General features: G+C 39.2%; 1 protein-coding gene across 1 annotated transcript in view; it reads right to left on the bottom strand.

Moving 5' to 3' along the window:
- Window positions 1–8,528, bottom strand: part of TAF4B (TATA-box binding protein associated factor 4b) — a 131,112-nt gene extending 122,584 nt beyond the window's left edge. The window contains exon 1 of the mRNA XM_081262847.1: window positions 7,595–8,528. Within this exon, the coding sequence (XP_081118973.1) occupies window positions 7,595–7,934 (340 nt within the window). The 5' untranslated portion in view covers window positions 7,935–8,528. The remainder of the gene's footprint in view (window positions 1–7,594) is intronic.
- Between the last annotated feature and the right edge of the window lie 15,692 nt (window positions 8,529–24,220).

The following is a 24,220-nucleotide window of genomic DNA, read 5'->3' as shown; positions in this document are numbered from 1 at the left end:
GCAACAGATTAACAAGGACATCAAAGACTTAAAAAGCACTGTAAACAAACTAAACACAAATGTATATTTTACATCACCCAAGGATAGGATTTTTTTAAATGTGTACAGAATACTCTGCAAGATACACCACTCACATTAAGACAAAAAACAAGCCTCAATAAACTTAAAAGAATTGAAATCATAAAATGTATTGTCTCTAACAATAAATAAAATTATAAATCAGTAACAGGAAAATAAGCAAAGAAACTCCCAAATATGTAGATAATAATATACAGTACACACTTATGTAACCAAGGGGCCAATGAAGAAATCACATACACACACACACAAAAGGAAAATACTTTAGATGAATGAAAATGAAGTCATAACATTCCAAAACTTACGGGATATAGTTAATGAGGTGTTTAGAGGAAAATTTATAGTTACAAATGCCTATCTTAAAAAGAAAAAACTCAAGTAACAACCTTTTGTCTTTAGACACTGGAAAAAGGAGAGTAAAATAAAAACTAAAGCAAGCTGAAGAAAAAAGTGATAAAGATAGAGCAGAGGGGCTGGGGTTGTGGCTCAGCGGTACAGCGCTTGCCTGGCATGTGCAAGGCTCTGGGTTCAATACCCAGCACCACATAAAATAAGTAAATAAGGGTATTGTCTACAACTAAAAACAAAATAAATGTTTTAAAATGGTAGTGCACTTGCCAGGCATGCAAGAGGCACTGGGTTCAATTCTCGGCACCACATACTAATAAATAAAATAAAGATCCATCAACAATTTTAAAAATATTTTTTTAAAAAAGAGCAGAGGTGAATAAAATAAAGAACAGAAAAACAACTGAGAAAAATTCATTAAACCAAAAGTTGGCTGTTTGAAAAGATCGACAAAAATGACAAAATTAAAATGTAAGAAAAAAAGAAGACTCAGAAACCACTGAAATCAGGAATAAAAGACACGGCATTACTGCTAAATTGGTAGAAATGAGGAGCATAATATAGGGGAGACTATGAACATTTGTAAACCAATAAATTAGAGAATTTCAATGAAATAGACAAATTCTTAGAAACATACAAACTACTGAAACTGATTCAAGAAGAAATACTGTGAATAGATTTCTTAAAAAAACAACATACAGGTCGGGGACACAAAGCCTTTCTTTAATATAAACACATGTGTTGTTCATTAATATACATAGATGTGAGGGTCCCTTCTGAGATCCACACAAAAGTAGACTTCTTTCATTTCCAGACAAAGAATTAGATGCTGCTAACATATTCTAAGTTGTTTTCTTCCTCAGGGACCATGGACCCAATTCCTTTAATTTTTCACATGTCATAGTTTCCTTCACTGAACTTAAAGTCACTTTAATTTCCCTTTTCCCGTCATTTTCTAAATTAAGTAAATGAAAGAAAAAAATCAAATCAATAAGTTTTAACTTAGGTTGCTATTAGTTATAGTACATCTCTCTATCCTTCATTTACACAGCTGATTTGCCAAAGCAGAGCTTTTGTTTATCTCCTTTAAATTTCATTTCTAAAAGTAGACTAATAAAAAGCTGGGCACGATGGCCTCTACCTGTATGTAATCCTAGACCTCGGAAGTTTTGGACAGGAAGACTGCAAATGAAAAGACAGCCTCAGAAATTTAGTGAGACCCTAGACAACTTAGTGAGACCCTATTTCAAAATATAAAATATAAAAGGCTGGGGATGTGATTCATTATTAAAGGGCCTCTGAGTTCAATTCCAGTAACAAAAGAAAAAAAATAGACTAATCAGATGTCAGGTGATTTCTACTTCTTTTTTATTTCCATATTTGCTATTGGAAATCAGAGTGTTGAAAAGAAGTCAGCCTAGAGTATCTATGGAAATTCAGGAAATGTATTCGTTTTCCAGGAGAAAAATTGGGCCTACGTTATTTACTATTGTATCTATGGTACTCAGCATAAAACCAACCCAGCATCTAGTTAGTGCTGAAATGTATTAGTAAGTAAAAAATTCACTGAAAGCTTTAGTCATAATGCCTTAACTCAGAATCTCCAATTTATTTATTTATTTATTTTTTATTTTTTTAAGAGAGAGAGAGAGAGAGAGAATTTTTTTAATATTTATTTTTTAGTTTTCGGCGGACACAACATCTTTGTTTGTATGTGGTGCTGAGGATCGAACCCGGGCCGCACGCATGCCAGGCGAGCGCACTACCGTTTGAGCCACATCCCCAGCCCCAATTTTTTTTAATAAATATTTTTTAGTTATAGCTGACAATACCTTTATTTTACTTATTTATATATATGTGGTGCTGAGGATTGAACCCAGGGCTTCAAACATGCTGGGTGCTACCGCTGAGCCACAACCCTAGCCCCAGAATTTCCAATTTTCTTATCTGTCCCAACAAAGACACACATCACAACCTAAATACAAAATTGTCTGGCTTACATTTATTTTTTTAACAATAATAACAAAAAAGCAACCTAAGCAGACAATCAGGAAATAATTAATAACAGATTCAAAATTAAACTTTTGAGTTTGTAACAAAATTGTCACTATGCAATGGTAAGTGAAAATGAGGATATATGGATGGCATCATAGAATTCCAGTTATGTAAAATCAGAAAAGGAATGCATACATTCTTTTTCCCAAAGAGACTAAAAGTTTTTGAGAATGAAATGTACTATATCTTGCTTACAATGGTGGCTGCACCTTTATCAAATTTTTCAACACCCACTATAAATGGGTTCCTTTATTTTTTAGTAACAAAAACTATACCTCAATAAAGCTGACATTTAAAAAACAGAGATTAAAAATAGACTCAAAGTATTTTGAAGGACAATAATTTTTCTCTTCTCCAAATTCCATACAACAAAAATAATTTTCTAATGTCCCCCCAGCCAAAATGGGGGTGGGTACACACTGAGATTATTTAAAGATAGATTTTTTTAGACTGTTGAGAATTTGGTGGATGCTGATAAATAGCAACCTCAGAGTACTGAGAACCAAATGCTATGCAGGGGGCTTGGGACATAGCTCAGTTGGTAGACTGCTTGCCTTGCATACACAAGGTCCTGGATTCAAGAAGGGGGGGGGGGAGAAAGGAAAGAAAAGAAAAGCAATCCCCAACAGCTTTGCAGGTTCTTGAAATATTCAGAACATTCCTAATATACCTGTTTTCTATAGTTCTGTGACATGCAAGCCCTGCTATGTACTATTTTACTTATTCCTTCTGGTACTCCAGGAAGAAGTCTCATTTTAGAAGTAAGAATCTGACATGAAGAATGAGGTTAATAAACTTGCCAAAGACCACAAAGCTATTAAGTGGTAGAGCTAGAATTCAAACCCCAGTCGGTTCACTCCAAGGGCAATGTTCTGTCCTTTATTGTACACTCCACTACTTTTCCCAAGAGGCTACTCCCTCAAACTCCTTGTTATCCACAAACTTCATTAGTACACCACCTAGTCTTTACTCTGTGATCCTACACTGAATCTTCTGGCCTACTAAATATTATATGCCTACTTGACTTCAAGCTAAGAGCCCTCTTAGGCATACTTAGTTATTCATATAAGTAACAAATCCATATCATAGTCTCACTGTCCAGCCCCTGTTTCTCTACAAACTCTTCATTCCCTCACTCAGTTAAAAGGCTCAACTACTACTCTTATGATTAAATCTGAATATGACTTCTTAGATTCTCTGGGTAGCTTTTTAAAAATTAAATATTAACATTATTGATTATGTGTTTAAACATTTTGGGGGTAAAATTGGCAATACCTGTTGTAATTTATCCTATAATTATATATGTACAAAATTACACAAAAACATACAAAGGTATTTATTACAGCATCATTGTAATCACAGAAAGTACACACACAATATCAATGCCTAGGAATAGGGAAGTGGTCAAAATAATAATACAAAGAACTACTCCTATGCAGTTGGAAAAAATGAGAAATATTTACAAATACTAACAACGAAAAAGGCACAGTAAAATTGTTAATACTCTAGTGACAAGGGGATTACATTTCAGTAATTTTTAAAAACATGAGCAGACAATGCTTTTAATCAGAATAAGCTAAGAAATCAAAACCCAACACACTCATAATTGTGATGCCCCTCAGCATCCTAGGGGCTCTAGCCCTATTGCTCCCTACTCTCTCCATGTAGATCTACCTTCAAATATTTAGCTGCCTTCTCTGAGCCAATTAACTTTACTAGACCCTAGAAATAATAAAGTGATAAGGTGTTATAAATTCTAAGGAATTCATAATCAAAAAAGGAAGTAATAATAAACTAGGTATTTTAATAAAATAAACTAGCCAGGCACAGCGGTGCACTCCTATAATCCTATGTTGGGGCTGAGGCAGGAGAATCGCAAGTTTGAGACCAGCTTCTAAGTAACTTACAGAGGCTCTGAGCAACTTAGTGAGATCCTGTCTCAAAAAAAAAAAAAAAAAAAAAAGGTTGGGGATGGAGCTCAGAGATTAAGCAACTCTGGATTCAATCTCCAGTACCAAAAATTAATTAAAAGAATTAGTAACAATAATAATAAATAATATATGGTCTTGAAAGTACAGCATCTGAGTGGGACAACCTAAAGAATTTCCAGCAGTTTCTACCAAGAGGATGACAATCCATAGAAAAAATAATGCCATTGACACTGTGGCTATAAGCTGATTGTACAGCCTTTGGAATCCACACAGGGGATGGCACCCTGATTTCAACCAAGTCCAGCAGCAGCAGGCCAACTATGCAGTTGATGATCCTATAGGCTATATCCCTTTGATAAAGCTAAAGTGGAAACAAACAAAAAAGCTAAAGTGGAAACAGCTTATCCAGCTTATTCAAGAATCTGAGAAAGAAGATGCAAACTCTATGCCCCGCCTCAGCATGAAAACAACCTCAAATGCTTCACCAGTATGACAGTCATGTTGAATTTATCACAGTTTATGATATAAAAGAAGCAATTAAGTCTTTATTTATCTCTTTCACACAATTTGCAGAAGAGATACAGAATACCAAAAAGAGAAGGGCCACAGTTGGGTCTAATATTCCACATGCTCACAAAAAAAGACTGAAAATATTATCAAAACTCTTTCATTTCCTGACAGTGCCCCACTTCTCTCTCTCTCTCTCTCTCTCTCTCTCACACACACACACACACACACACACACACACACACATTATTTCCAGCCCCTGCTCCCTGGAAAAATCTGTGGTGCATATGTGTATTTTTTAAAACCAGTTCTGCTCAGAGGAAATGAACAAGAAATCAAATGCTTATTCATTACCTTGGAAAATTAAGAACTGACATATATTGAGAAATAAACCACTAATCCTCAGTACATAAGAGAAATGGTGCAGGATTCATAATCTAAGTTACTTTAATCAATATTTCCATTAAATTTTTCAACTACTGGTTCTTATGCTACATATCAGTAGAAATTCTCAAAAGCAGCTCTTTAAAGTACCTCCCAACCTCCTCTGTAAGCTCATAATTCCTAAGAACAAACTGTCTCCTCTCTTCTTGGGGGTTTCTCTATGGTCAATAGTGTAAAATATTTTAGTATTATGATATAAACATATTTAAACTGTGGACTTAGTTTGCAGCTATTCAACTCAAGCAAGTTTCAGTTTTGGTTTTTTGATGTATAAAACAGAAGATTAGCCTCTAAAATTCTATCTCACCTTCAGCACTGATACTCAATGAGGCATGTTGTAAAAAAATGTGGTTAAGGGCTGGGGATGTGGCTCAAGCGGTAGCGCGCTCGCCTGGCATGCGTGCGGCCCGGGTTCGATCCTCAGCACCACATACCAACAAAGATGTTGTGTCCGCTGAGAACTAAAAAAATAAATATTAAATATTCTCTCTCTCTCTCTCTCTCTCTCTCTCCTCTCTCTCACTCTCTCTTTAAAAAAAAATGTGGTTAAGTATAGTGTTGTGAAAAGAGTAGAGTTAAACAGATCTGAATTCAAATCCCTTGACTCCTATAAATTGCCTGGCTTTGGGCAAATTATTTACCCTTAGAGACCTCTTTCCAAATTTACTACTTACTTAGTACAGCCAATGAATAAATAATAATAATAATAATAATAATAATAATAATGTATTTAAATTGCCTAGCACAGTGGGACCTCAATAAGTGATTTGTTCTGACTCGCCAGCAAGTTTTCATTCTTGACAGTTTTTTCTATTTAACATTTTTTTTCTGACCATTTCTAAACAAACTTCAGTGACTAGGCAGGGATTTATATTTTAACAAACTAGGGAATAATTTCATTCAAACATACTCATAACTACTTTAAGATTACATGATGGATGACAATTTAGAACTAGCAAATAATGTAGCCAGTGCTGCATACAGCCTTAACAAATGTAGGGACCTCCTGTACTATACAAAAGGAAAAAAAGCATTTCATTAAATGTGAAGAACACAATCTGCCCATGATGTTCTTGACCAAATAGAGCAGTAGCTACAAAAGAAAAGAAAGAAAAAAAAAAAAAAAAGCTACTGTTCTTTTGCCACAGGATGCTAAAGTAATCTTTTGAATCAATGCTTCCACTTCTTTACCATCTAAGTCAAGATTATGAAAGTTTCTCTGGGCTCCAGGGATTTTTTTAGAGCTACCAGATCAGAGATCCAATTTTTTAAAAAATATTTTTTAGTTGTTGATGGACCTTTTTTTTTTTTAATGTATTTGTATGTGAGGCTGAGAATCAAACTCAGTGCCTCAAGCATGCTAGGCAAGCACACTACCACTGAGCCACAACCGCAACCCCAGAGATCCAATTTTTGCTAAGCAAAATTAATAGAAGACAAATTCCAAGAAACTTTGGATTGATGAGACAGAGGTAGAACACTCAAATTTCACTCAGCACATTTACAACATGAATTATCACAAAGCAAAACCTTTGAGTAAATCTTGAAAAACAGCCTGACAAAGTAATAAGCCCTAGGATAAAAAGCAAATCCTCATTATCAGGATTCGAACACCCCTTCAAGTATAATAATCGCGTATCTCTGATCTATTTGTCAATTCTGGAGCTTGTTCCCCAGGAGAGGAATTCTTCTGACCGAAAGTTAAAATCATTACATATCTGAAGGCTGTGCGGGAAGCAGCATTTGTTTTCTGATACCAGAAAACTATAAACTTATTCTGACTTGCTTACATTTAAAATTCTATTTCAGTCATACCCCCGAGAACTTTTTAAAAAGACTTCTTTTTACAACATAATCTAAACGGATGAAAATATAAACTGATCCTTTCTTCGAGTGAAAATTAACTTTAGCCATCCCTAATCTCCTCTACCTAGGCACCAGTGCCTCAAGAGCCCTTCTGACAGCTTTGACTGTCACTTAGGTGAAAAGATTCTCTTCTTAAATATAAAATGCTATAATGATACAAAAAGGTTATATTTAATTGTAAAGCCAAATCACTGCCCAAAAGGCTGCTTCCTGGACACTCACTGCAAAGTCAAGATTATGAAAGGTTTTCTTGGTTCAGAGTTTCTGAGAGCTGCGAGCAGGAAAGAGCAATCCGGCGCTGCGACGATTCCCGAATCACTGCAGGCAGGACCCAAGGGTAAGGCTGGAAGGAGTGATCAACCTACCTGGAGGAAGCTGCAAATTAGCAGGCAACTGGATCGTAGTGGCGCTGGGGGCTTTCACGGTGACGATCTGGGGAGCAGGCAGCCTAGGGCCACTGAGTTTAGGTACAGTACTGACAGGAGCCACTTTGGTCACTAGGGTCCCCACGGGGGACCGCAGGGGCTGGGACGCCGTGGACTCCACGCAGACACTGACAGGAGCCTTAGTCACGGCGCCCAGGGCCACCGGGGTGCTCTCCACCCGGACCGGCAGAGCTCCGGTAGGGGCCATAGTCACGGTCCCCGAGGCGCCCCCAACAACCGGAGGAGCGGCACCGGACGATTCGCTGAGGCCCGCGGGCATCACCCCGAGGGATCAGCGGCAGCTACGGCGCTGCCGTTCCGGGAGCTGAGGTGAGGAGAGGTCTGACACGCCGACTCCAGCGCAGTTCTGGCTCCACAGCATCGCTGGGGAAAGGCTCAGGGGCCGCGGCAGAGAAATCGGTGGTGAGCGCGGGCTAGGCAGCAGCAGCCGCGCGTCCCAGATCTGCCTCCCGTCCGCGCGAGCCGGGGCAGCAACACCCGCACAGGCGCTCGCCGCTTCCTCAGGGGCACTCACACGTGCGCCGGCTCAGCCCGGCGCCTCAGCCTCCGATCCAGCTGCAGCTGAGCCCGGACGCACAGCTCCCGGAAGGGCGTCACTCGGGCTCTCACTTCCGAACCTAACTACGCGGTAGTTCCCCCGCCAGAAACTTCAAAACTACAGACCCAGAGCAGCACCGGAGCCCCCTACGCGCGCTCCGGACGGGCCGGCTGCGCGGCCACGCCAGCCATGTTTATATAGCCACGCGGAGACCTCGCGCAGGCGCCCAGGCCGCCGCCGCCACCCCGGGTTTCCCCGGAATCCGGCTGCCTGATTGGCCACGGAGCGGAATCGCGCTCGTGACGTCATGAGGGACGGCTCGAAAGGGCGTTAGAATCTTCCCCAGAATCGGGAGGATGGAGGGGCAGGTTACCTAAAGCTTGTCACGTGTGAGGGGCAAACTGCGGCCTCCGCGGTCCTCTCCTAGGTGTCGGTGCGAACAAGAAGCCTAAACTAGATTTCCCCCCACGCTTTTTAAGGGAAAAATGTAGAGGACTAGTTTTGGAAGTGTAATTCATCAAGAACTCAGTCGCACTTCTTCAGGGTTTCTCTGCAGCTTCACGCAAAAGCGTCGCTAAAATTAACATTGAGGTTGACATTATGAAAATAAGAACAGTGTATAAAGTTATCGTCCGTAAAACGTGCTTATTTTCATATCGCTTTAGAGTAGAACTACTTAAATCTAAAATGAAAATTTTGTTTCTTCCTCTCTTTATATATGCTGCTTTATATATGCCTCTGTCACCTCTAAACTTATTTAAATTGTATGCCTGTCTCCTAAGAAACAGTCAGTGACTTTTGATTCTCACATACACAAATTCTAAGATCTTAAGTTCTATCAATAAAACAGTGTTCCTTGTAGGAACCAATTCTAAGATTCAATTATGGAAAAAAGTGCCCCTTCTTAAGGTAGTCAGAGAAGATGCCTTGGTTTCAGACCTTTGTGGTAATAGTATATGTTTGCAAGACATAACGCTATCCTGAAGGGAGATTTTGCAAGTAGACAGGTGTTATGCTGGAAAATGTGTTCCCCCAAAGTTCATATGTTGAAATCTTATGGTATCAGGAGCTGGGGGCCTTTGGGAGGCAATTAAATCTTGAGTTCCTTTTAAGAGGGAACCTAGGGGCTGAGGCTGCAGCTCAGTGGAAGAGCACTTGTCTAGCATGTGTAAGGCACTGGGTTCGATCCTTAGCACAACATTAAAAATTGAAACAAATTAAATAAAGACATGCTGTCCATCTACAACTATTTTAAAAACTTAAAAAAAAAGAGACAGAGAGAACCTACCCATCCACCACAAAAATTCTAAGTATGAATTAATTAGCAATCATCCTGCATTGTGTACATAACTCAGATTATCACCTTGTCACCCACAATTGTATAATTATTACTTATCAGTTAAAATTAAATTAAGCAAATAAAGAAATAGTTTAAAAAGAGAGAGAGAGAGAGAGACCTGTTAGAGATCGTTTATCACTTCCACCAAGTGAGGTTAAGTTGCAATGAAAGGACCATCATTCTAGGAACAACCACCCCCCCCCCTCACCCAACACCAAATTCCCTTTATCTTGAACTTCCCACCTCCAGAACTCTGAGAATTTTTTTTTTAAGTACCAGAGATAGAACCCAGGGGTGCTTCACCACTGAGTCACATCCTCAGCCCTTTTTGAGAGAAGTTCTCACTTAGTTGCTCAGGACCTTGCTAAAGTACTCCGACTGGCTTTGAACTTGCAATCCTCCTGCCTCAGCTACCTGAGCTGCTGGGAATACAGGCATGCAGCCACAGTACCTCTATAAAAATAAATTTGTTTATAAGCTAATGAGTTTATAGTATTTTTGTCCCAGCAGCCCAAACCACTAAGACAATGGGCAACCTGACATTTATAGTTTGTGTTAGCTTTTCCTCACAGTGACCAAACTACCTGAACAAGAACAACTTGGAGGAGGAAAATTTTGTTTTGACTCAGAGTTTCAGAGGATTCAGGACATGGTTAGCGGCCTTCAAGGAAGCAACATCATGGTGGAAGAGCATAGCAAATGAAGCTGCCCAGGTCTTCACAGTTCTGCCCTTGAACTTGGCGCACTAACTGAGTGCCTTCTTCTTCTTTTTATATTTCATATTTTTTATATTTATTTTTTAGTTATAGTTGGATACAATATCTTTAATTAATTTATTTATTTTAATGTGGAAAGAGAAATAATGGTGGGAGGGTCTGGGAAAGAAGATGAAGCCCACCAGAGCACACCCCCAGTGATCTGCTTCTTCCATGTCCCATCTTCCAAAAGTCCACTGGATTATCATCAAATGTATTAATCCACCTATGAGACCAAAGTCCTCATGACCTAATCATTTCCTAAAGATCCGACTGCTAAACCTTGTAGAATTGAGAACCATTCTTCCAACACCTGAGCTTTAGGGAGGATGCTGTAGATCTAAACCTTAACACAACCTTATTTGCTCTCTTGCTGTAAACCTCTACTCACATGATCTAGAGAAGTCATGGAGACTTCTCTGCCTTAGTCATCTGTCTCCCACATCTCAACCAATCCATATCAAATCAAAACTCATGACCCAAATCAGTCACAAGATTTTCAGGAGGATCACCAGTTCAAAGCCAGCCTGTCTCTAAATAAAATACAAATAGAGCTTTGAGGGGGAAAAAAAAAGTAAAAAAGGCCAAGGAGATGTGGCTCAGTGTTTAAGCACCTCTGGGTTCAATCCCCAGTACCCCCCCCCGCCAAAAAAAAAAAAAAGCTATGTATCCAAGAAGCTTGAACTCAAACCAGTCCGTATGATGCCAAAGTATCGTCACACACAACTAAATCAATCAGAGTCACTCCAGGTGAACTGGACTGGCACAAAATAACCACATAGAGACAGAGAAATACCTTTTTCTTTGGGTTCTGTGATGGCTCCTTTGACCCAGCTCTCACAAAGGAGGCAAAGCAGGCAGAGAGAGAGAGAGGGAGGGGGAGAGGGAGAGGGAGGGGGAGAGGGAGGGGGAGAGGGAGGGGGAGAGGGCGGGGGCTGGGGATGTGGCTCAAGCGGTAGCACGCTTGCCTGGCATGCGTGGGGCCCGGGTTCGATCATCAGCACCACATACAAAGATGTTGTGTCTGCCGAGAACTTATATATATATATATATATATATATATATATATATATATATATATATATATATATATATATATATATATATTAAAATTCTAAAAAAAAAAAGAAAAAAAGAAAGAAAGAAAGAGCAAGCCTCGAACCCACTTTTATTGGGGAGAAGCCATTCAAATGAGACAAGGAGTAGGATTACAAAGGAACAGGTGAGTGTAACTCAACCCCAGGGTAACGCCTACTCCTGCAGCCTGCCTCCTCATCCCAGCGGTGCAAGTCATTGCTGGGTGCCATAATTGTTCAGTGTCTCTTGCTCAGGACTTAAGGGCGTGTATTTCCACCAGAGTACATCTCTTTCTACCACTACACAATGTCTGATTCATCATATGTCCCACAGAGTCTCTGGCAAAATGCCTTGAGCATAATCAGTGTTTCATAAATATTTGTGCTAAGGGGATGGACTGAATGGAGCTATGCCACATTTTCAGTGAAGCAAAACCCTGTAGTGGATTTAAATCTTAGATCTACCCTTCACTAGTAGAATAAATGCTTTAACATTGATTTTTCTCACTTCAGATAGTAATGTAAGTTTCCATAAATACTTGTGGAAGGAAGGCTCAGTTTACTTTGAGAACTCCACCTTCCTAAACTTCCCTTAGGCCCACCCCCAACTCACATACTTAGTTTAGTTATGCAATTAGCTTCAATTAAATAACAAAGAAGTAATATTATATACTTTTTCTTTAAGGTGACCTTGAAAATTTTCTTCTAATGGTTTGTGTTGCTTTTATAATGTGTCTCACTAATGGGAACTTTAATTTTCTTTTTTCTTTTTTTTAGAGAGAGAGAGAGAGAGAGAATTTTTTTTTAATATTTAATTTTCAGTTATCTGCGGACACAACATCTTTGTTTGTATGTGGTGCTGAGGATCGAACACTGGTGGCATGCATTCCAGGTGAGCGTGCTACTGCTTGAGCTACATTCCCAGTCCCAAAATTTGTAACTGAACATCTTTTTTTTTTTGGTGGTGGTGGTACTGGGGATTGAACCCAGGGCCTTGTGCATGTGAGACAAGCACTTTACCAACTGAGCTATATCCCCAGCCTAATTTTCTTATTCCAAAAAAATATACTCCTCTCTATCTGGCACTGGTAACCACTGTCCTGAATTTGAAGTTCAGTGACAATTATGATCACATTGTCTTTCTTCTTTTTTTTTATATTTTATATATATATTTTTAGTTGTAGTTGGATACAATATCTTTAACTAGTTTATTTATTTTAATGTGGTACTGAGGATCAAACCCAGGGCCTCGCCGTGCTGGGCGAGCACTCTACCGCTGAGCCACAAACCCAGCCCCTGTTTTCATTGCCTTTCTATAAAACTTAATAAAACAGGATATTTAGAGGCAAATTAATGCATTTTATCTCTCTATGTAAGAAAAGAAAAAATGGGTGGGGTGTAGTGGCACAGGCCTGCAATCCTGGAAACTGGAGAGGCTATACAAGAAGATCAGGAGTTCAAGGCCAGCCTTAGCAACTTAGTGAGAACCTGGGCTCAAAATTTTACAGAGTAAAAAAGGCTGAGGATGTAGCTCAGTGGTAAAATGCACCTTGGTTCAATGCCCAGATTGGGGGCGGGGGGAATGAAAGGAAGGAAGGAAAAAAGAAAACAAAATCTGCTTGAGGTTAAAGTGGTCATGACCTCAGCTTCAAAGTAATTCAGAAACAGATGCCTTCAGTTCTCTGCCCTTGAACTTCCCGCACTGAGTGCCTTTACGTCAGAGCATTTAAATACCTTCTGAAACAAAACACATTCCTATAACAACATGATTCTCTCTCTCATTCCATTCCTCTCTAAAAAACTGATTTAAACTCTTAAAAAGTTTTGAACCCATAAATGACATCCATTTCTTTCTCAACCTCTGTGGAAATTTTAATAGTCTGAGACACCTTTTTAAATTGTGCTACTGCAAATGGAACCCCAAAAGCACACTACCACTGAGTTACATCTCCATTTTAAAAATTTATTTATTTATTTATTTATTTATTTATTTATTTATTTATTTATTTATTTGTTATGTAAAGACAAGGTATTGTTAAATTACTAAGGCTGGTCTCAAACTTGCAATCCTTCTGCCTAAGCCTCCAAAATGGCTAGGATTACAGATGTGCACCACTATATCCAGAAGAATTACTTTTAAGTACTAGACAATCAAAAGTTTCTCAGATCCTGGCTCAGCGGCACATGCCTGTAATACCAGCAGTTTGGGAGGCTGAGGCAAGAGGATCACAAGTCAAAGCCAGCCTCAGCAACTTAATGAAGCCCTAAGGAATTTAACAAGACCCTGTCTCAAAATAAAAAAATAAAAATAAAAAGGGCTGAGGATATAGTTCAGCGGAAGAGCACCGCTGAGTTCAATCCCCTGCACCAAAAAATAAAAATAAAATGCAAACAAAAAAGAGTAGGAGCTTGGGCTATATAGCTCAGTGGCAGAGCACTTGCTTGCCTAGCATGTGTAAGGCATTGGACTTGATCCTTAGCATCACATTAAAAAATAAAACAAATAAAATAAAGGCATTCTGTCCATCCACAGCTACAAACAAAAAAAAATTTTTAATGACTGGGATTAAAAAAAACAAATGCTGAATGTTTTCTCTGATATAAGGAAGCTGATTCACAGTGGGGTAGGGAGGGGGAGCTTGGGAGGAATAGACCAGATAGGGCAGAGGGGTGGGAGGGAAACAGAGGGGGCAGAGGATTAGCAAGGATGATGGAATGTGATGGGCACCATTATACAAAGTACGTGTATGAAGGCAGGAATTAGTGTCAACTTACTTTAAATACAACCAGAGATATGAAAAATTGTGCTGTATATGTGTAATAAGAATTGTAATGCATTCCACTGTCATTTATTTTTTTAAAAAATTAATTTAAAATAAAAGTCAAAACCAAAATACACACAAACAACAACAACAACAAAAATGACTAGGATATAGCTCAGTGGTAGAGAGTCCCTGAGTTCAATCCCCAAATATTAAAAAACAGTAAAAATAAATAAATACTCTTAAAAATGAATATAACTGAAATATCCAAACATATGAAATACATTTGAAATATCCAAATAGTATGAAAAACTAATCAGCCATTAATATTTATACTTATAAAGGTAAATTTATTGACATGGGAAAATGATCATGATAAATTGTTAGGGAAAAAAAGGAATTCATAAAATATTATGTGAAGTATTCTCTTTTTTGATTTAAGACACCTTTAAAACCAATAATAGGACAGATTTATGTTTAGAAAAAAAAATTAAAGACTATACACCAAAAATTAGAGGACATCTATCTGGAGACACTTTTTATTACATATGTATTTTTACTAACAATTGAAATTTATGAGTACATTTAAGTACTCTCCATCTGCTCCATTAGCACCTAAAAAACTTTACTGCATTTCACAAAGCTGGGCAATGTGGTAGCTTGCTAAAGCTACACCAAACCAAAGCTCATTACAAATATTGCCTTAACCTAAAAAGATAAGTTGTTTTATAACAACGAGATTAACCATTCCCTTTCATATTAAGTGTAGCAAAAGCAATGCATTTGTTTTTCCATTACTATAATGAAATACTTGAATTGGGCAATTTAATAAAGAATCAAGGTTTATGGTGGCTCATAGTTCTAGAGATGCAAAATCAAGGGACCAAATCTGGTGATGGCCTTTTTGATTACAGAGTCCTGTAGGGGAGCATGTGGTAAGAACATGGTTTACTCCCTAAGTTTCATCATTTATTGCTTATAATTTAAAATGAGAGATGTGTAACCCTTCCTTTCACTTGAATAATTATAGGCAATGGTATGGTTATCAATTGGCTTAATTTCAATGTTGTTGTGTCTCAATAAATAGGGAGGCCCACAAAGAGGAAGAGAGATGGGGAAAGAGCCAGTGGATGGTGTAGTCAGAACACAAACAACATTTATTGATTTAAGTTCACCATCTTAAATGAGCACATATTTTATAGCCCCAAACCTGTTATTAAAATAGGAACATCAGCTGGACAGAGATATATGCCTATAATCCCAGCTTCTCAAGAGGCTGAAGCATGAGAACTGCAAGATGGAGTCTAGCCAGGCCAGTTCACCAAGATCCTATCCCAAAATTTAAAAAGCAAAAATAGAAGGACTGGGATGTAACTCAGTGTCCAAGACCCTGAGTTCAATTTCCACTATTATATTACTAACTTCAAAGATGAATAATCAGCCCAGGCGCGATAGCACATGCCTATAATCCCAGCAGCTAGGGAGGCGGAGGCAGGAAGATCACAAGTTCAAAGCCAGCTTCAGCAAAAGCGAGGCACTTAGCAACTCAATGAGACCCTGTGTCTAAATAAAACACAAAATAGGTCTGGGGTGTGTTTCAGTGATTGAGTCCCCTGAGTTCAATCTCTGGATTCCAAAATAATAGCCAGGCACAGTGGCATATGCCTATAATCCCAGCGGCTCAGGAGGCTGAGACAGGAGGTTCATGAGTTCAAAACCAGCCTCAGCAACAGCGAGGCACCAAGCAACTCAGTGAGACCCTGTCTCTAAATAACATACAAAAAAAGACTGGGGATGTGGCTTAGTGGTTGAGTGCTCCTGAGCTCAATCCCTGGTACCCAATAAATAAATAAATAAATAATCAGAGATGGGGATATAGCTCAGTTGGTAGACTGCTTGCCTTGCAGGAACAAGGTCCTGGGTTCAATCCCCAGCACCAAAAAAAAAAGAAGAAAGAAAGAAAGAAAGAAAGAAAGAAAGAAAGAAAGAAAGAAAGAAAGAAAGAAAGGAAGGAAGGAAGGAAGGAAGAAAGGAAGAAAGGTTCAATAATCATCATAGATAAAATAATAATAAAAAAAGTTTGAAATATTCCAAGAATTACCAAAACATGACACAGAGACATACAAAGTGAAAACAAAATGTTGGTAAAATGGTACCAACATACTTGATAGATGCAGAGATGCCACAGAAATTCAATTGGTTAAAAAAAAAAAAAAGTACCTGTGAAGCACAATAAAACAAAGTGCAATAAAATGAGATGTGTGTGTGTGTGTGTGTGTATCTACGTGCTGTCAAATATATATATGTGTGTGTGTGTGTGTGTGTGTATAAGTGAGGATTGAACCTAGGGGAATTTTACCACTACTGTTTTACCACATCCTCATTCTTTTTTATTTTTATTTTTCACACACAGTCTTGCTACATTGCCTAGGCTGGCTTCAAACTTGTGATCCTTTGCCTCAGCCTCCCGAGTTGCTGGGATTTCAGGTGTGTACCACTGCACCTGGCTATCAGTGGTATCTTTAAAGCCATTGGATTCAGTTAGATCAAGGAAAAAAAGGGAGTATAAGTGGAGAATTCAAGAGGCAAGGGTCCAGGGTACTCTAATGTTAAAGTTCAGGTTGATAAGGAGAAACCAACAATAAAGGACGGCAAAATAATCTCCATTGTTAAGAGGAAGATTAAGAGAGTGTGGAATCCTGGAAGGCAAGAAATGACTGAGTTTCAGATGAAGAAAGTGATCAATTGTGTCAAATGCAGTTGGTAGGAAAAGTAAACTGAGTGCTTCTTATGCCCTGGGGATGTAGCTCAATGGTAGACTGCTTGTCCATGCACTAAGGCCCTGGGGTCAATCCCCAGTACCAAAAAAAAAAAAAAAAAAGGCAGGTTCAGAGTGCTCTTTATGTACAACAATGCAAAGTGGAGCCTTCAGAAACCTTAATAAGAAAGGTGGAACAAGAAGGCGAAAACCTGATTAGAGTATTTCCAAGAAAAAAGAGAGAGGAAAAGGTTGTATTATGAAGTTTGTTTGTTTTTTAATTTTTTTTTATTTGTAGGTGGACACAATGCCTTTATTTATTTATTTTTAATGTGGTGCTGAGGATCAAACTTCACACGTGCTAGACAAGCACTCTACCACTGAGCTAAAACCCCAGCCTGACTCTGAAGTTTTAATGCAAAGTGGAGCAGGAAAATGGGAAAGTAGTAGGGTTGGGAGAGGCCAAGAGATTTTCTTTAGGATAACAGCATGTTTGTATGCTGATACTATAGGGAAAATTGCCGATAAAGGAGTCAATAAAAGAAATTTGTTGAAACCATGTCCTTGAAGGCAAAATAGACTAGATTCCCTCTCTAACCACCAGTACCAGGGTTGGAACTCAGGACTTACACACATGCCTGGCAAGCACTCTACCACTGAGCCCCATCCCCAGCCTAGGTTGAGCTTTGGTAAGAATAATAGACACCCAGGTGTGACTCCAGAGGTTGAGGGAGAAGGATCCAGGTCCAAAACTAGTCTCAGCAACTTAGCAAGGTCCTAAGCAACTTAGCAAGACCCTGTCTCAAAATAAAAAATAAAAAGGGCTGAGGATGTGACTCCGTGGTTAAACACCTCTGGGTTTAATCCTCAGCACCCCACCCCTGCAAAAAAAAGAGTAATACGCAAATCATGTATGGCAACAGAAGTTCTTGGTCACAGCCACTGGCAGATGGATATTTGTAATGATGGAAACTTGAGTACATTCTCTTTTAATGGGCCTGCCTTCCTCCAATCCAGTCCACATCCCTCACTCTTTCTCAGATGATCTTACTACCATGCAAATCTAATTAACTCTTCTACATAGAGCTTTTTAACATCTTCCCAGTACCCACAGGATAATAATTATGAACAGTTAGCATGGCACACAAAGTTCATTATGATCTCACATCTGCTAAATCGTTCAAGAATTTCACTAGGCCATGTTCTCATGAGCACTTTTCATTAGCATCATAGTTAAATTAGGAATTTCCCAAATGTCCCAAGAACTTTCAGTTTCCTTCCTTGCATACAAGGACACCTCTCTTTGAAAACCTTTCCCCATTTGAAACCCTTGTTTTACCTGGCCAATTCCTATTTGGCTTTCAAAAGTCAATAATCAGCTAAATGTGGTGGTGCCGGCCTGTAATTCCAGCTATGCAGGAGGATCACAACTTTGACTCTGTCTCCATATAAAATTTAAAACTGGGGCTGGGGATGTGGCTCAAGCAGTAGCGCGCTCGCCTGGCATGCGTGCGGCCCGGGTTCGATCCTCAGCACCACATACCAACAAAGATGTTGTGTCCGCCGAGAACTAAAAAATAAATATTAAAAATTCTCTCCCTCTCTCTCTCTCTCTCTCTCTTAAAAAAAAAAAATTTAAAACTGGCCTGGGGATGTAGCTCATGGTAGAGCACTTGCAAGGCCCTGGGTTCAATTCCCAGTACTAAAAAAATAAGTCAAAGCCAGGCATGGTAGTGTATGCCTATAATCCCAGCAGCTTGGGATGCTGAGGCAGGAGGATCACAAATTCAAATCCAGCCTCAGCCAAAGGCGCTAAGCAACTCAAGTGAGACCCTGTCTCTAAATAAAATATAAAATAGGGCTGGGGGGCTGGGGTTGTAGTTCAGTGGTAAAGAACTTGCCTCGTATAGGTGAGGCACTGGGTGTGATCCTCCATACTGCATAAAAATAAATAAAAAAAGATATTGTATCCATCTACAACTAAAAATAATTTTAAAAAATATAGGGTTGGGGATATGGCTCAGTGGTTGAGTGCCCCTGTGTTCAATCTCCAGTACTCCCCCCTCCAAAAAAAAAGTCAATAATCTACCTTGGCCCCTGTGTTAGTCAACTTTGCTTTGTCACTGTGATCACAATACCTAATAAATACAACTTCAAGGAGGAAAAGTTTATTTTGGACTCATGGTTTCTGAGGTTCAGTCCATAATCAGTGGGATCCATTGCTGTGGGTTTGAGGTGAAGTAGAACATCATGGTGGAAGGGTTTGGTGGAGGAAAGCTGCTCTGCTCATGGCAGCAGGAAGCAAAGGTAGGGAGAAGTGGGTGAGTAGGGTAGGAAGAAGACAGAGAGGAGCCAGGGATAACAAGTAGCCCAGGCCACACCCCCAGTGACCTAGTGACCTACTTCCTCCAGCCATGCTCCTCCCACCTATAGTCACCACCCAATACCATTTCAAATTGTTAATCCATCAAGTGAATTAATCCACCAATGAGGTGACAACTCTCATCATCTAATCATTTGACCTCTGAACATTCCTGTATTGCTGAACACAGGAGCTTTTCAAGGGACATTAAAGATTCAAACTATGACAGCTCCCCTGAATAAGGTCAGTGCCTCTCTTTCTTCTCCCGTAACTTTTTACCAGACCACTCACTAAGTTTCAAGTTGCTTTTCTTGTCTATCATCTCCCAGTAAACTGTGAACTTTCTAATCACTGAGACTGTGTCAGGTTTTTCATGTGACCAGAAGAGAGAATCTAATATATAACAGAGTGTGTGTGTGTGTGTGTGTGTGTGTGTGTGTATGTATGTATGTATGTAGTGTGTGTGTGTGTGTGTGTGTGTGTGTATAATTTTTTTCCAGTATGGGGGATTGAGCCCAGACATGCTCTACCAGTAAGCTACAATCCCAGAATCTATTTTTTATTTTGAGTCAGAGTCTCACTAAATTGCCTAGGATGACCTGGAACTTGTGATCCTCCTGCCTCAGCCCCCTAAATTGCTGTGAGTACAAGAATTTTACACCAGGCTTAGATTCATCAATTTTTAACATTTTGACTTGTTTTGTCCTTTGCTTTCTCTCTTTTGTGTTTATGTGGGTGTGTCTACATAGATACACACACAAAAAAAAAATCTAACTTATTTATAGATTCTGTAATTGTGAATTTGCCTACTCACTAACATTTATTTGTAACCCCCAAATCAGTACTTGAAGCACATTTGCAGTCTTTTGTAGAAGGCACAGAGCAACAAATATTTTCAGTCCTGGCTTGGACATTCTCTGCTGAGGCTGAACTTCTTATTTCAGTGTTCATATTGCAAACAAGTATCTTTTTTGCTGTTGGGTGCCACATTTTTTTTTGTGGGAGGGTGAAGATGGAACTCAGGAGCACTTGACCATTGAGCCACATCCCCAGCCCTTATTTTGTATTTTACTTAGAGACAGGGTCTCACAGAATTGCTTAGAACCTTGCTTTTGCTGAGGCTGGCTTTGAACTCACAATCCTCCTGCCTCAGCCTCCAGAGCAGCAGGATTATAGGTATGCACCACCGCACCCAGCTTTTAGCACCACATTCTTCATATTTTTGTGCCTTTTGTTGGCCCACAGGCATAACACTAAAGAGATGTCTAATGTTCATAGGTGCAATTAGGCTGCATTTACAGACAAAATACACACACTGGAGAATTTCAGTTCAATCACAAATTACAGTGCTGTTGGCTGTGAGCACAATGGTAATGGATCATTGATATATGCTAAACAAGGTGCCTTTAAACAGAAACACACATAAAACAAGATTATATATTGATAATGGACTCTAAGTGTTATAACTGGAAGTCACAAGAGCCTAGCCCTATATTTCTCCTGAGAGCGATGGTCCTAGGTCCTAGGAGTGTTGCTACTTCAGCATCTGCAGAGGCTTACAGACCAGAGCAGCCTTGAATGAGGAGATTCAACTGTATATACACTTTTTCCTAAAATCACTTGAAAGTAAGTCATACACGTGCTCCTTTACCCCTAAATACTTGAATGTATATTTCCTAAAAACAAGGACATTCACTGAACTAACCACAGTACAGTAAACAAAATTAGGAAACTTACTACTGACACAATTATTTAGTCAACAGTTCTTAAATCAACAGTGATTCTTCAGTTTTTGCCAAAGGTCCCAATAATGTTCAGATAGTAATTTTTGCTAGTCCAGGATCCAACACCAAATCATATAGTACGGTCTATCTATATCTTTAATCTCCTTTAATATAAAACACTCAGTCTTTCTTTGTTTTTCATGACATTGGGTATTTATTTTTCTTTCTTAAGAGAACAGGCCACTTATTTTGTAGGATGTCCTCAATTTTGGTTTGTCTATTTTTTCTTCATGGTTAGATTCAGGTCATGCTTTTTGACAGGAATACAATGTGAGTGGTATTATGAGCTCTGTATCATATTAGGAGACACATGGTATAAGTTCATTATTGTTTATGCTAAATTTGATTCCTTATTTATTTATTTATTTATTTTTGATGCTAGAGATTGAACCCAGAGCCTTGGGCATGCTAAGCACTGTGCTCTGCCCCTCAGTTAAAACTCTAGCACTCCTGTATCCTTTTGATGTATTCCCATCTTTCTTTCTTCTTTCCTTCCTTCCTTTCTTTCTTTTTTTTTGGGGGGTAGAGGGAGGTTCCAGGGATTAAACCCACATTCCCAGATCCCCAGCTCTTTTATTTTTTTGAGGCAGTTCTTGCTAAGATGCTTGGGGCCTCACTAGGTTGCTGAGGCTGGCTTTGAACTTGCAATCCTTGTGCCTCAGTTTCCTGAGTTGCTGGAACTACAGGCATATACAACTGTGCCTGGCCCCCATCATTTTCTTTCCTTTTCTTTAAGTAATTTGAATTCCTAAATAACCCTTCTAATTCTAATTATGATGTGGAGAATAGGCTTGGGGAAGGCATAAAAGGAAACCAAGAGACTGCTTACTTATATACCTCTTGCAGCAAATGAGTTGAGAAATGAAGGTGGTTTGAACAGTGGTGGCAGTAGTGGATATGGAAAAAATGTGCAGGTTTTAGAGGTAAAACCTATAGACCTTAGGTGTAGATTGAATAAAGTAGCTGAGTGAATGAAGTTTTAAGAATGTCTCTCTAACCTGTACACTCAGAAAAATGAGAAATTATACCCCATCTGATTCAAATGTATGATATGTCAAGATCATTGTACTGTCATGTGTAACTAATTAAAACAAAGAAAAAAGAAAAAAAAAAAAAGAATATCTCTCACATTTCTAGCTTAAGAACCTGGATGGATGGTGAGTGATTTCATTCATGGTGATGGGGAAGATTGGAGATGAAGCAGCTCTCATGTGAAAGATCAAGAGTTCAAGTTCAGAAAAAATCAAATGGAACTTGAAAGTGAAAAAGCAGTCTAGGTTTCATGTTACCTTTACACTTGCACTTCCTGGTACAATATAGATTATACTTGAAGGGATGAGATTCGATGTTACCACTGAGAAAGAAAAGGTACTGCAAAGACAGAGAAACCTATATCGAAGCTCAGCATTTCTCAGTAGCATAGAAAAAAAGAGCCAATAAAGGAGACTAGAGAAATAGGAGAGGCTGCAGAGGTAGATGAAAACAACCAGCCAAGATAAAAGCTGCGGAAGAGAAAAACTAAAAAAAAAAAAAAAAAAAAAAAAAAAAAAGAGTAAAACTGTTGTTTTGGTTTCAACATCCCCACCAAAATACATGTTGAAATATAGTCCTCATGGTTAGGTATTGCAAGGCAGGACAAGGTGAGAACTTTATTTTATTTTACTTGGTACCAGGGATTGAACTAAGGGATGCTTAACCACTGAACCACATCTCTAACCCTTTTCATTTTAAAAAAAATTTGAGATAGGATCTCAGTTGCTAAGGCTGGCCTTGAAATTGTGATCCTCCTATCTTGGCCTCCTGAGCTACTGGAATTATAGGCGTGCACCACTGCATTCAGCAAAGTGGGAACTTTAAAGGCGATTGGGTCAGAGGTTTTTTTTCCTCGTGAATCAATTAATATATCCATGGATTAATGTATTATCAAGAGAGTGGTTTTCTTATTTTTATTTATTTATTTATATTTATTTTTTATATTACTGGGGATTGAACCCAGGGCCTCACACATGCTCTGGGTAAGAGCTCTATCCTCAGTTTTTTTTTTTTTTTTTGGTACCAGGGATTGAATCTGGGGGTGCTTAACCACTGAGCAACATCCCCAACACTTTTTATTTTATTTTTTTTAAGAGAGAGTGAGAGAGGAGAGAGAGAGAGAGAGAGAGAGAGAGAGAGAGAGAGAGAGAGAGAGAGAGAGAATTTTTAATATTTATTTTTTAGTTCTCGGCGGACACAACATCTTTGTTGGTATGTGGTGCTGAGGATCGAACCCGGGCCGCACGCATGCCAGGCGAGCGCGCTACCGCTTGAGCCACATCCCCAGCCCCCACTTTTTATTTTTTATGACAGGGTCTCACTAAGTTGCCCAGGCTGGCCTCAAACTTGGAATCCTCCTTCCTCAGGCTTTGAAGTTATGGTTTCTAGCTAGGTATGGTGGCATATACCTGGAATCCCAGTGTCTTGGGGTTTGAGGAAGAAGGATTGCAAGTTGGATACCAGCCTTATCAATTTGGTGAGTCCCTGTGTCAAAATAAAAAATTTAAAAGGCTGAGGATGTGGCTCCGTGTGTAAAGCATCCTTGGGTTCAATCCTTATTACAAAAAGACACAAAAGGAAAAAGTAGGGGGTGGGAGGAGGGGTTCTTGCAAAAGCCAGCTGTTGTTGGGCATGGTAGTGTAAGCCTGTAATCTCAGTCTGCTACTCTGGAGTCTGTGTGGCAGGAGGATTCTAAATGCGAGGCCAGTCTGGACAACTTAGCAAGACCCTGTCACAAAATTCAAAAAGCAAAAAACAAGAAGGATTGTAGGTCAGTGGTAGTGTGTGTCCCTGGATTCAAGCCCTAGTACTGAAAAAAAGAGAGAAAGAAAGAAAAAGAGAGGAGAGGAGGATGGAAGGAAGGACAAAAAAGAAAGAAAAAAGGAACCTGTCTCTGGCTAGCTGGTTCTGTCTCTCAATATGGTGCCCTGCATCATCCTGGGACTCTGCGAAGTCTGTATTACCAAAAAGGCTCCTGGCAGATGTTCCTTGATCTTCAACTTCCTAGACTCTGGATCTGTGAGGAATCCATTTCTTTCTTTTCTTTTTTCTTTTTTAAAGAGAGAGTGAGAGAGGAGAGAGAGAGGAGAGAGAGAGAGAGAGAGAGAGAGAATTTTTAATATTTATTTTTTAGTTCTC

The sequence above is a fragment of the Spermophilus citellus genome, assembly GCF_964194105.1.
Source record: "Spermophilus citellus genome assembly, chromosome: 12".
Taxonomy (NCBI): Eukaryota; Metazoa; Chordata; class Mammalia; order Rodentia; family Sciuridae; genus Spermophilus; species Spermophilus citellus.
This window is presented reverse-complemented; position numbering and strand designations above follow the sequence as displayed.